The sequence below is a fragment of the Pleurodeles waltl genome, chromosome 8, assembly GCF_031143425.1.
Source record: "Pleurodeles waltl isolate 20211129_DDA chromosome 8, aPleWal1.hap1.20221129, whole genome shotgun sequence".
Taxonomy (NCBI): Eukaryota; Metazoa; Chordata; class Amphibia; order Caudata; family Salamandridae; genus Pleurodeles; species Pleurodeles waltl.
This window is the reverse complement of record NC_090447.1, coordinates 458,387,327-458,399,552: the sequence shown is the minus strand read 5'-3', so window position 1 is coordinate 458,399,552 and position 12,226 is coordinate 458,387,327. Positions and strand designations below refer to the sequence as shown.

The following is a 12,226-nucleotide window of genomic DNA, read 5'->3' as shown; positions in this document are numbered from 1 at the left end:
TGTCAGGGAAGAAATTCCCTGGCACTGATAGTGCTTACCGCCGTGGTTTTCTTGGTGGTATGGAAGCCACGAAAACCACAGCAGTAGGGGGGGTCAAAATCCCACGGGTGGGACAGTGAGGGGCACCTAGCTGGAGACTGAAGTCTCCAGCCCGGCGGCTGTTACCTCCCTGGCGGACGGAGTGGTACATTGGCGGTTTGGCTTGTGCCAAACCGCCAATGTCATACTTTGGGGAAAGGTGCCAAACCGCCAATGTCATACTTTGGGGAAAGGTACCGCCAGCCTGTTGGCAGTACCTTTCTCCAAAATACCGCCATCTGCAGGGTTGTAATGAGGGCCAAAGTCTGGATATAAAACGCTGTGTTTTGGGCTGTCTGTACTAAGAAGATTACTTCCCAAAGAACACTTCTTTGCAATCACGAAACAACAATAGATCGAGAAACCCCTTGACTTATAATTTTCATGCAGCTCCTTGATGCCAATGTATCACTTTGCTACATCAGAATGATTGCAACTTATGCATTTGAAGTAACATAATGATCTCACGGTAAAAAGCAATAGCCCACGTACCTATCTACACAACATAAAAATCTGTGATCTACATGTTGCACGATGTGCTTTGTAGCAGGCACATTAACACTCTAATTTATGAGTCAAAACTGTGACTGGACAAAATACAGCACTCACCCAGAACTGCCTTAACCACCAGCGTTATCTTACTCCTATTATAATCCCCTCAAAACTGATGGGCGCCCAAAAATCTCTGCTGCAGGTGTTTTAACCCAGTAAGATATTTTAAGAGGCAACCTCTTTATTAAAATTAAGTATGCTACAAAAGATTTACTGTCACATTTGGCCTTGTTGCTAATTTCTGTGCGGCATTTTTTTAAATGAATGTACTGTCATTTTGCTTTTCAAGCTCTGCCCCTCGTGCCATCACCCCCTTCCTCCTCTGCCACACCTTGAATCTTAATTTATGGATTCCCAGAGCTTTATTGTCCCATTTCCAGCACTGCTTATCAGGAAAGGAGGATAACCCTTTTAAAATCACAAAGACAAATTTTGGAGAAAAAAAATCACAAAATATGTTTAATTTATACACAAACATCATGGAAAACATAACTGGACTATGAACTGAACAGCAGGCTGTGTAAATAGTTCACCCCGGTTTCAATTCCTTCTTCATCCACTTGACCCAACTGTGTGCTCCTGACCAAATAAGTTTAACTCTCTGTGCCTTGGCTCTTTTAAAACAAGAGTGTCTAAAAATAGAGTCTTTTTTTTTTTTTAAGCATAGTACTAAAAAAATGCATTCATGAGGGGAGATGGATGCTAAACAGGTGCAAAGACTTGCTGTTTAGCCTGGCAGCTGAAGTCACCCAGTCATGCGGAAAAGACAGGTGTGGGCAAAGCAGTCTCCTTTTAGGAAGGATTCACAGATCATCTATTGCCCTATCCTTTGACAGGGACTCTACAGAATTCTGTTGTGGGTACGAAAGACACTGGAAATGATCAGCAATTAAAACGGAATACACTTTCCCATCCTGTTTTAGATGTTTTCAGATGTGCGAATTTGGCTTCTGTTGTCCTACCCAGTCACCAATTAATCAAAGACTCAAAAGAACACTACATTAAACTGCACAGGTTTAAGATGAGCATAGTGTGACTTGCTATCACAAGAGGAAAGATTTGTATTTTAGGAACGTTTCAAACTATTGCGCATGAGTGGTTTTAGCGTCCGAAAACCCTTGCTCTAAAATGACTGTCTCTGCGGTTCCAGTATTTTTCCCCAACTTGAAATTTAACCAAAACCACATTCCAAATATTACTTACTGCACAAGAATTACTAGGCTACGTACTGAGAAAACAAGAATAACATGACAGACAGTATAAATATATGCCCGCATTACGTTACCTACAAGATGCTAGAGGATAACGAAAACACATTAAAAACAAGGTAGTGTTTTGTTTTTCCGATGCCAGGATGAAGAAAGATAGTGACATTCCAGGCCTCTAATCGACCAAAGGCGTATTTTTCACATAAATATGCCAAGGAGTAATTCACCACCCTGTTAAGGCTGTTTTTGAGGCATTAATAACTTTACATATAAAGATGGGCTCTTCAAAACAAAAGATAACTTGAGATGATCTGCTTCCGGTTTGTGTAAAGAGGCAAGGAAAAGCGGGCTAATAATGGTAACAGAAAAGATCTTTTTCACCAATATATGGTGGTAAGTATTCTTGTAGGGCATTTCAATTGGTATCCTGTGTATGTGTTTAACGTTCTAGAAATTATGCCTACAGAACAAATCCAAATCCTATAGGTGGTACATCCTTCTCCATTCAAGCAGCCAAACTATGGAATTCATTACCCCCAACTATAAGAGCCACAGATAACTTTCTTGTCTTCAGAAAACTACTCAAGAGTTGGCTCTTTCCTTCATAACCACCATATTCAAACAACTATGGACTGCATATGCCTAAGTTGATAAATATTTTTTTTTGATTATGTGTATATTTCTAGTTATGCATAGTTCTTTAGAAAATATGTATCGCTACTATGTCATAACAATAAAATATATACACTCTTTAAACCTGTTTGACTAAGTATATTTACCCATGGTTCTAATTATGTATTGTGTGTACATATATGTGTGTATTCATGTGTGTGTGTATGCTTGGCATGTTCGTGGGTTATTGCATGGCTCTGGGTGGGTTGTTATACTAGATATCTATGAATCCCTGCTCTCATCTTATCACACTTATCTACCCATCATCATATGTCATGTCTCTATCAATCTATCCTCCATTCCCACTCTGACTCATCTTAAATCCATTCTACTACTTTCATCTCCTAAATAACTCTGCCTAATCTCTTCCCTCCGCTTCCACATCTAACTCACCAAACCTCACTCTACTACCATGACCTCCCAAACAACCCTACTAAATTTGCCCTCATTTATCTCACCCTACTATAATCTCCCTAACCCTTCCACAGACTCTTCCCTCCTCCATCCCTCTTTACTCATCCCAAGCCTTTGGGATGAGTAAATGAGGAACATACTCCCAATTAACACTTCTGGATTTCTTTCCTCCTCCACCCCTCCAATACCCCAGTCAATCTAACTAACAAACTCTCATATCCGTGGCTCAAATTAACTCATAATAATACTAAAACTGTACTCATATTTCCCGATACTAATCCATCACTAATTCTTGTTGGGTTCCAGAGTAGCGTGCTACTCACCAAAAAGCGTTTTGATGCCTCGTCAGGGGTAGTAAGCGCTATATAAATACTATTACAATACAATACAATACAAAAGGAGGTCTCACTAATGAAGTATACATTTGTAATGCAATCTCTTTCACTCATGTGGGCAAGTGCGTAATCCTCTCCCTGTGCACTTCACAATTGCCTGTACTCTTGTAGGGCCGTGACCCGAATGTATGTCGGAACGATGCCTGCCGGAACAACGAATGCCTGAACAAAGAGGTCGGAACAACAACCTTGTTGTTACCACTAATGCCTTTACCACGAATGCCTTAACAACGACTTTTCATTGTAAAGGCATTCCTGGTAAAGGCATTAGTGATAGGCATGCATTGTTCCTGCATGCGTCCCCCCTGGCCCTCCACCCCCACCCCTAAAAATTACCGCAAACCCCTGCCCACCCAAAACCACACCAACCCTCCACCCTTGCCCCTAAAGCTACCCCAACCCCCCACCTCCTCCCTAAAATTACTGCGACCCCCACCCTACCCCCAAAACAACCCCAACCCCCACCCCATCCCTGAAACCTAAAGTTCCCCAACCCCCACCCCTAAAACTACTCCGAGCCCCCCACCCTGCCCCTAAACCTAAACACCCCAAACCCCCACCCCGCCCCTAAACTTACCCGACCCCCAACCCACCCCTAAAACCTAAAACCACCCCAAACCCCACCCCTAAAACAACCCCCACCCCATCCCTAAACCCTAAACTACCCAACCCCCACCCCTAAAACCACCCCAACCCCTGCCCCTAAAACAACCCCAACCCCTAACACAAAAAATACCCCGACCCCCCAACCCGCCCCTAAAACTAAAACCCCAACCCCCACCCCTAAAACTGAAAATACCCCAACCCCTCCGCCCCGCCCCTAAAACGAAAACCCCAACCCCCCACCCCGCACCTAAAACTGAAAATACCCCGACCCCCCATCCCCGTCCCTAAAACTGACAATACCCCGATCCCCCACCCCATCCCCTATAACTAAAACCCCAACCCTCCCCACCCCCGCCCCCACTTACCTGAGTCGTCGCCTCGTCGCGTCGTCCTCATCAGCCGACTCCCTTGTTTGTGCCTTAACCACGCATGCACGTTGTTCAGCACATACGTGGTTAAGGCACAAAACAACTAAGTTGTGGTCAAGGAAAGCGTAGTTCTGCTTTCGTTGGCCACGACTTTGTTGTTCCGGAGTTGGCCTTCAGGGCGTTTCCCCCGTGACCCTGTTTCTCTCCTCAAAGTCAACAGATAAGCCCTTTTTGCTTACCTGTAAATTCTCACGAGCTGTCTTGTGTTGCTCTTCAGCGATGTCCTCAAAAGTTGGTGTTTCAATTTACCAACTACAAATCAGACTGACCAACACCTGTGACTGTAAAGTTGGTTTCTATTTATGTTTTTGCTCTCAAAATTTAAGAAGCTTCTCTACAACACAGAACATGTTGAGAAGTTATAAATCATATGGCTATCTACTTAAAACATTAAATTGTGCTACCTCTTATAGAACCGCAACTCCCAAGAAACGTTGATCTGTAACAATCTAAAAAAATAATGCAAGGGATGAGGAGGTAACGAACCGCCTTAGATATATATTGAAGTGAATTGTGCAAAGATTCGGGGCATTATGCTGCGAAATAACGATATCACATGGTCTACTCCCACTTTCTGTAAAAACTTCACTTCGAAAATTGTGTGTGGGAGTTGGTGGCAAACATGTTATCAAGCCTAACACAATGGCAGTATAATCAGGTTTAAATTATGCCACGGGGTTGATTAAATTGTGTGGCACGAAAAGCCAAATTATGGGGTTCAATGTGACACATTTTGTGATAGCATTATTTTCTTATTTTGATATTTCTACACAAGTTAACGGTGCCTGGGCAAAGGTTTTACCTCATTTGTATCAGTTTGGCACCCAAGTAGGCAATAAGCAAAGGCAAGGGGACCAGTCAACTTTTTCAAAAAGCCTTCCACTCCACAACAACAGGTCTTGCTACGTTTTTAGTAACTTTTGATCGATTTGAGCTAGAAACGAACCAATTTTTGGTAAAAAAAAACAAAACAAATGTACGCAGATTATGCAGCAAATGAATGAATATGTGGCAAGTCCATAATTATGCGGAGACCGCCATGGCCTCATAATGTCATAAGACCAGTGGCCGTCTCTCATGGGAGTTTCTGGGTGAGATTCACAAAGCCATTTGGTGTTGTAAAATGAACTTGCACCACAAACAGCTTTACTTAAGAGAGCAAATACTATTCGGTAAAATCACAAAACCTTAATTTGGTGTTTATTCATATATGATATTTCACAAAACATATGTGATATTACACCCGAGTCAACCATCTCCCAGAGGCGGAAAGTGGCTGGTTATTTCAGGGCGACGATGCCCTGGAAGAAGTTTAGGTACTACAAACTTCTTCAAGATCCATTCCCATCGGGGAAACAGCTGGATATTTACTCCTATTAAAACATGAAGTACATTCTTTCGAGAGTAAGAATTATGTGAATGCATCTGAAAATGTCAGACATGTAGCTCATTTGTGTGCCCACAGAGAATTAAATCCACAGTGTGGGGGAAAGTAATTAAGAAAAAGGTGCAGCAGGATGAAAGCTAAAACATTTTCGCATACACAAGTGTATACTACATAAATTTCATTCAGAACTGCCGCTGTACGCAAGTAATTCTGAATTCAAAAACTTGTTCTACTAAGACCCCTGAAAGACTTTGTGGATGTCTGACAATTTTAAATCTGTACAGGGGCCAAACTGACAAGGTTCGAATGACCTGGGACGACTGGCATCTACAAAGAAGGGGACAATCATGCATTGATTTTTTGTGCACACACGGGTAGATGGATGGAAAAAAAGACACTTCTTTATTTTCTGATGGGTGGCAAATAACCCACATTTTTTCTTTAGAATTTTAGGATGATTTATTTTTCGCACTAGCTTTAAAGTTTCCTCTGCTCTTTCAGTGCCTACTTACTAAACAAAAGGTGTAAAGGTGTTTACTTATATTCAAGTAATAATGTGCTTCTCAGCTGCGTCTTCCCTGCATAAATAACGATACAAGTCACGTCCCCATACATCCCAGCATTTGAGAACAGAAAAGGGATATTTCGGGGAAAATACATTTTTTTTTGTTTTGTTTTTAAAGTCGAAAGTCTTGCCACATATGAATGCTATGTAGTAAATCACTGAACCACTTTCAAACGTCCATTCCTGGATACTGATGCTAACAGCTCAACCAATCACCAAACAAGGGATTTAACTGGTACCACAGTCCAGTTTACCTTCGGGTTTAACTTAACAATACAGTAGAAGCACCTTAGAAAATAAATGATCTAGAAAAGATAATCTTAGCCATCTGCCACAGTGTAAGGTACTATGCACACGCATAACAGCGTAGGGAGAAGTCAAGCTGTTTTTTTTTTCTCCCCAAAGATGCAGATAACGATACAGATGCTATTCAACACTGGTAAGGAACATGCTTGAGTGAGGCGGTACCTCTACCTGCAATTAAACCTTGGTCGGTTTATAAGCGATTCTAATTGCATTGCCATATAAAAGATATCACTTGAGGTACTTGAACATGAGATGCCCACGATCACACAATTCTGGTGAATGAATGGCAAATCTGGGAGAAGACCCCGAGTCACCTCGTGTCAAGCAGGATTTTAGGCACAAGCACACCCTCATGTCAGTCTACACTATTTTGCCTAGTGCATAATTTATATTTACTCCCTGGGATTGTATGTTCATGCTCTTACCTGCATGCTGCCTGAAATCTGTGTCACTGGCTGCCCCGCCCTTGGAGGAGTCACGCTGCTCTGGGTCCGGGCTGCAACAGACACTGGGAGACACTGTTTCCGTGTAGAGTCAGAAAGTCATAGCGGCGATGCACAACGACCTACAACTGGGCTGCAAATACCGAGGATGGAAGCCAATAAATCAATACAGATTAAGCGGTTCACAATCACACCCACTGGTATATTTAAGACTTGGAAGGAGAAGGAGGTGCGAGCAGGAACGTTCCTTTTGCCTTCTCGTGTTTCCGGAGGAATTATACAGTGGAGACATCGAGTGCTTCCTGATGCCTCGGCCTATTTCCCTAAAAGGAGAGAGAACGTCCGTGTGTATCCGGGCTCGAACACTAGAGCGCACAGTTTTCTTGGGCTAAGTCGGCCATGTTTAAAGTAGACAACAGACGCAGAGCATCACAGGCGGCGCATTCGGCTTCCCACCTACCTGACGTGCAATGAATACATGTACACAATACATGACAATTCCGATGCTGAACCTGTGAGCTACGCCTTCTGGTCTAGCGTTTGAACTGGTTACTAGTATTGCGTTTGTGGGTGGTGCGGCTCACTAGGCTATAAAGTCACAAAGATTTAAAGAAATGTATTACCAACCTAACTCAAATACTGTGGCAGGCTTGTATTCCTATGCTGGACGAATCAGTTGTACAATCATTATTTACCTACGCAACATGCTGAATTTGTAAATGACAATAGTGCAGCAAATGAGTAGGAGCTACGGAAAAGACAGATGGAGGAGTATAGTCCGTGACAATTAAACTATCGTCTCTGCTAGCCCATATGTATTCATTTTACACTCTCTGGCTTATAACGAATTGGAAAGTAAAGATAAGCAGTAAAACTGTCTCGAATTATGTAATTCAAGTCAGTCAGGCAACAAAAAATCAGTATATAATTAATATTAGCTCTGGCCTATTTGGTTGGCCTGCCTTACTGTAGTGTTTTAGGTACACTATATACGCTGAGTGGGAAGCTGTCCAATGTTGAGTCTGAATGATGTGAGAATGTAATGATGCATTGCTGGCAAGTTTTAAAAATGCTTTGTGTTACATTTCCATGCTTTCGGTGCACTTTTGATTGACATTCTGTGACCAAATATGTGGTACTTAATAGAGATACTGCCTTACAAGTAAAACCAAGCAATGAAGTACATAGAAATAGATACATATCTGAAATTGCACGCTTTTAAGCGAAGAAAAGCTCTAAAAAGATCATGAAACAGCTGCAAAACTGTTGAAAAGGAAGGTCACTAACTTACTACCACTTCCCGAATCTTAAAACATGATAAGGTGACAGGAGAAATACGTCAGGTTGTAGGTAACAAGGAAACCAGTGTCACTTGGGACCTTGGGTGACATTTTATAGACAAGTACAGCGGTCTTGTGAGCGCTGAAATTAACATTAATAATTATTTAATGTATCTCCCTATTGATTTATATAGAAAATATGTTAGTATAGAAAATTAATGTGTAACACGAAATTTGCATACTTGATTGTCCACCATTATATATGAAGTAGATTATTAATAATGTATTAACATGTTTAAGAGTTTATATAATAGGAGAAAATGCAGTAATATGTCATACTTATAGCTAAACATGAACATACTTATGCTAACTAAAAGCCTCAAGCTAGCAAGGCCTAGACTGAAATGAATGTCTGCCAATATTTCTGAAAATGCAACGTTAGTAAAATGATCACATACATACTGAACAGTCATTGCTTTGTCTAATGTAAAACTTTTCCAGAGCTGTATTAACAAAATGTTATTTCTCGTGAGGAAATGTGTGTAAACTTTGCATGTTCTCAAGTGGCAACAAATAATGTTTGACAAGCTTGTGGGAAAGCAGTGTTCTCAGGAACTAACAATGGGCCTATTGACAGCTGATGGAAGGATCTACAAATTGATTATTATTGTATCGACTGATTTACGCAGATGGAGAACAACCAATAATCAACATGTGAAAGACTGTATAGTTACATTTTAGAGTTGTAAGTTTTGACTTATTGGACTAACATTTTTGCAAGATGCCACTGACCAATGACAAAGTGGGACAACTTTAACTTAACCGCACTACTCTTGGAGTTTGCAGAACAGATTCTGATTCTTTTCATGACACTGTGTCACTTTGACATTTGCCAGCCTGTCTACTGACACTCTGGTATATTACTATTCAAGTTTATTTTCTTATGCTCCATGCAACTATGCTGGTGCTTACTTTAGCGCTTGATGCCTAAAGCTTTTAGCACTTTCCTGATTTGCCTAGACATTAGCTTGATGGTCAGGGAGAACTTAGAGCACCGATTCTGAACTGTCCCCCTTTCCCATCTCCTTTCTGTTGTGATGTTGATGACCCCCTGATAAAGACTAAAGCCGACTGCTGATCCTTAAGGACAGGTATATGCTGAAATGTTTGCGATTTGACATTTGCTTCTAGGTACCAACTGCTGCTTTTTGATAGATCCCTAGATAGATATTTTCCAAATTCATGTTGCCAAAACGTTTAAATGCAGCCCAACATGCAAATGCTTTTCTGGAGTTAATGAGGTTTTCCTCTATTCATCTGTTTAACAGTGAACTGCTTTCATTCAAATTGTTGTTTCAATGTATGTTATTTACATTGCGCAATTACTCTTACTATTAATCTGTACTGTTGCTATTGAAAGTCTTGTTATTAATGCTCTAATCAAGTTAAGATTCTTTAGACGCTTCGGACAACCAGTGTTATTTCTATATCTTTATCATGTAGTTTTGAGATTGATTTACGTGATCTTAGCATTCTTAATATAGGGAAATAAATTTTCTAACTGATACTAAAAGGTGTGGTTATTCGTGGCCAAATGGGTCACGGTGCATTGTTTTACTGACTCCATTTGAACTTATTCTGTTGTTATTATTGTTTTTTGATGATTGATGTTTATGTTGGGATCAAGCACACAATCATCTTCAAGTGAGCCAAAGGTCCATTGGCCCACACAGCACGTCTCCTATGTCACTGTTAGCCTATAGAAACCATAAGGCTTGACGTGCTGCCATAAGAAAATGGTTGCACTGGATGGTTACGTCTCCTTAAGAGTCCGTCCTTGAATTGTATATGGTTTTGTCTCCTTAAGAGTCCGTCCTTGATTTGTACGATGGGTAACATCTCCTTAGAAGTCGTGTGGAGAAGTTAGGAGGTCAAATTTTTTATTTGGTTGATGTTTCCAGTTTCAATGATTCAAAATAGGGAGAAGATGTTTCCTTAAACATCCAAAGTGACTTTCCCAGGTCCTTGGACTTTGCCTAAGCTTGTTTGAAATGTTCTTGGCGTTCGGGTGATTTTGTGATATATAGGGTTTTTGCGCTTGCACAGCTTAAGCATACCGCAGGTGAATTGTGATGTTTGTGAGGTTTAGGGGAGTTTGCGTACTCCAAATGATGTTGTAGAAGGAGTTTGATTACTCCCCAGTGTGAGAGTAGGGAAGTCGTTGAACTACACTTCTGTGTGGCGCTTTGTGCTAAACAATCGTCCACGTGGTTGTTGGTATACAGACCCTGTAAGGTCTAAGACTGGAGTATATTAAAAGTGTATGAGACACTTGGTTTTTTCTTGTAATTTGTCAGTTTAATAGGCCAATTGGGCGTGGTTGGCAAGTCAAGGCTGTGTGCTGAGTTGAGTGAAAGGTTTTTCGACTGAGATTTGACGAGTCCTATGTGCAACAGGACAGACCAATTGATCAGCTGAGAGCAAATTTGCAGGTTAAATTTTCTTGCAAATCCGGGGAACTGAGAAAGAAAGAATAGCTGCTAGAACGAAAGCCGTCAGTTAAAAATCCGTAGGGTTCCTGAAGTGACTATGTTACCCTACCTGTAATAAACAGGCAAATTGGTTTTCGGTTTTGTTGAAGTGTTTGCAATTAAACATTTTGCATTAGTTTTCGAGTGGTTTTGAGTGTAGGAGGACAAGCCGAAAGACTTTGTCAGCCACTGTGTTGGTGAATGTGACGTCATTGGAGCCGCTCTGGGATAGGTCGGTTAGTGAGAAGGGTCGCGCACGGATTGGTGGACAACCGTGAAGCACAATTGGTTGAGAAGGTAGACGAAGAGGAACTCGGGATTAAAAGTCACTTCCTGATTATTGAACTTTAACACAGATTTGCAAAAATGAAGTTTTTTGTAGCCCTAAGGAGTGCGTTGTAAGGAGAAGTGTATACTCCAGCCACAGTAGGGGAGGCTGCTCTTCCAGAAGGTACATCCCCCTATATAGTGTTGAGGAGCAGGGAGCCACGCCATGCCTTTGATTAAATCAATGGCGCAAAGCAACTGAAAAAGACGGGAAATTTGTGTTTCCTATTCATGGCACATTTAATTTAAGAATTTTAGAAAACCTGAGGAGGGTGATGTATGACTTAAAACCCCTCCTGAGCCCAGCTCAGTTCGAAGCGCTAGCAGTCTGGGAACTAGTGGCTAGACAGCAACAGCATTTGAAGTTCGAGAGAAAAATGAAAAAGGCAGAAAAGACACTTGCAAAGGCTAGGTGGACAATGATTAGAAGTACTGGGTATTTAGATACTTTACAGGGAATTAAACGTTTTCCTGCAATTGTACAGGGCAGTGAGAAAGAAGGAAGGAAAGCTACTAAAAAGACAAACAGAAGTCTTTCTGAGAGTAGAGAGCAGAAATCAAAAGAGGCGAGAAAGTCGTTAACGCTCAACGAAGAATCAGATGAGGATGAGTTCATTTTACAGTTACTGAGAAATCGTCCTCCGCCATATGCAGCACAAGAGAGTGGTCCAAGCACTAGGGTAAACCCCTCTGTACTGATACCGGCTAACATGGCACAGAGTTCAGTACAGAGTAATCCCAACATAACCATGAGTCCCGTACAAGTTAATCCTAACTTGACACAGAGTATTCCTATTTTACAGAGTAGTCCTCACATAGTGCAGATGCCAATGCAGGGCAGCCCTGGCCACCCTACGACATTGGCAACTCAGAATCCAGTGTCTTAGCCGAGTATTCCTAGGATCTACCCAGATGTTCCTATTGTGGAAACGGCAACTAATTTAGTAGTGCCAACAGGACAGGTTTTCTTGAAACCGACATTGGTCCATACTGAGCCAACTTCACCTTACTGCCCCAGGCGCAGTCACAGATGA

The 12,226-nt window shown here is 41.5% G+C and overlaps 1 protein-coding gene across 1 annotated transcript in view; it reads right to left on the bottom strand.

Annotated features, from left to right (window-relative positions):
- Window positions 1–7,333, bottom strand: part of PDCL3 (phosducin like 3) — an 89,019-nt gene extending 81,686 nt beyond the window's left edge. The window contains exon 1 of the mRNA XM_069204402.1: window positions 7,037–7,333. Coding sequence (XP_069060503.1) covers window positions 7,037–7,042 — 6 coding nt within the window. The 5' untranslated portion in view covers window positions 7,043–7,333. The remainder of the gene's footprint in view (window positions 1–7,036) is intronic.
- Between the last annotated feature and the right edge of the window lie 4,893 nt (window positions 7,334–12,226).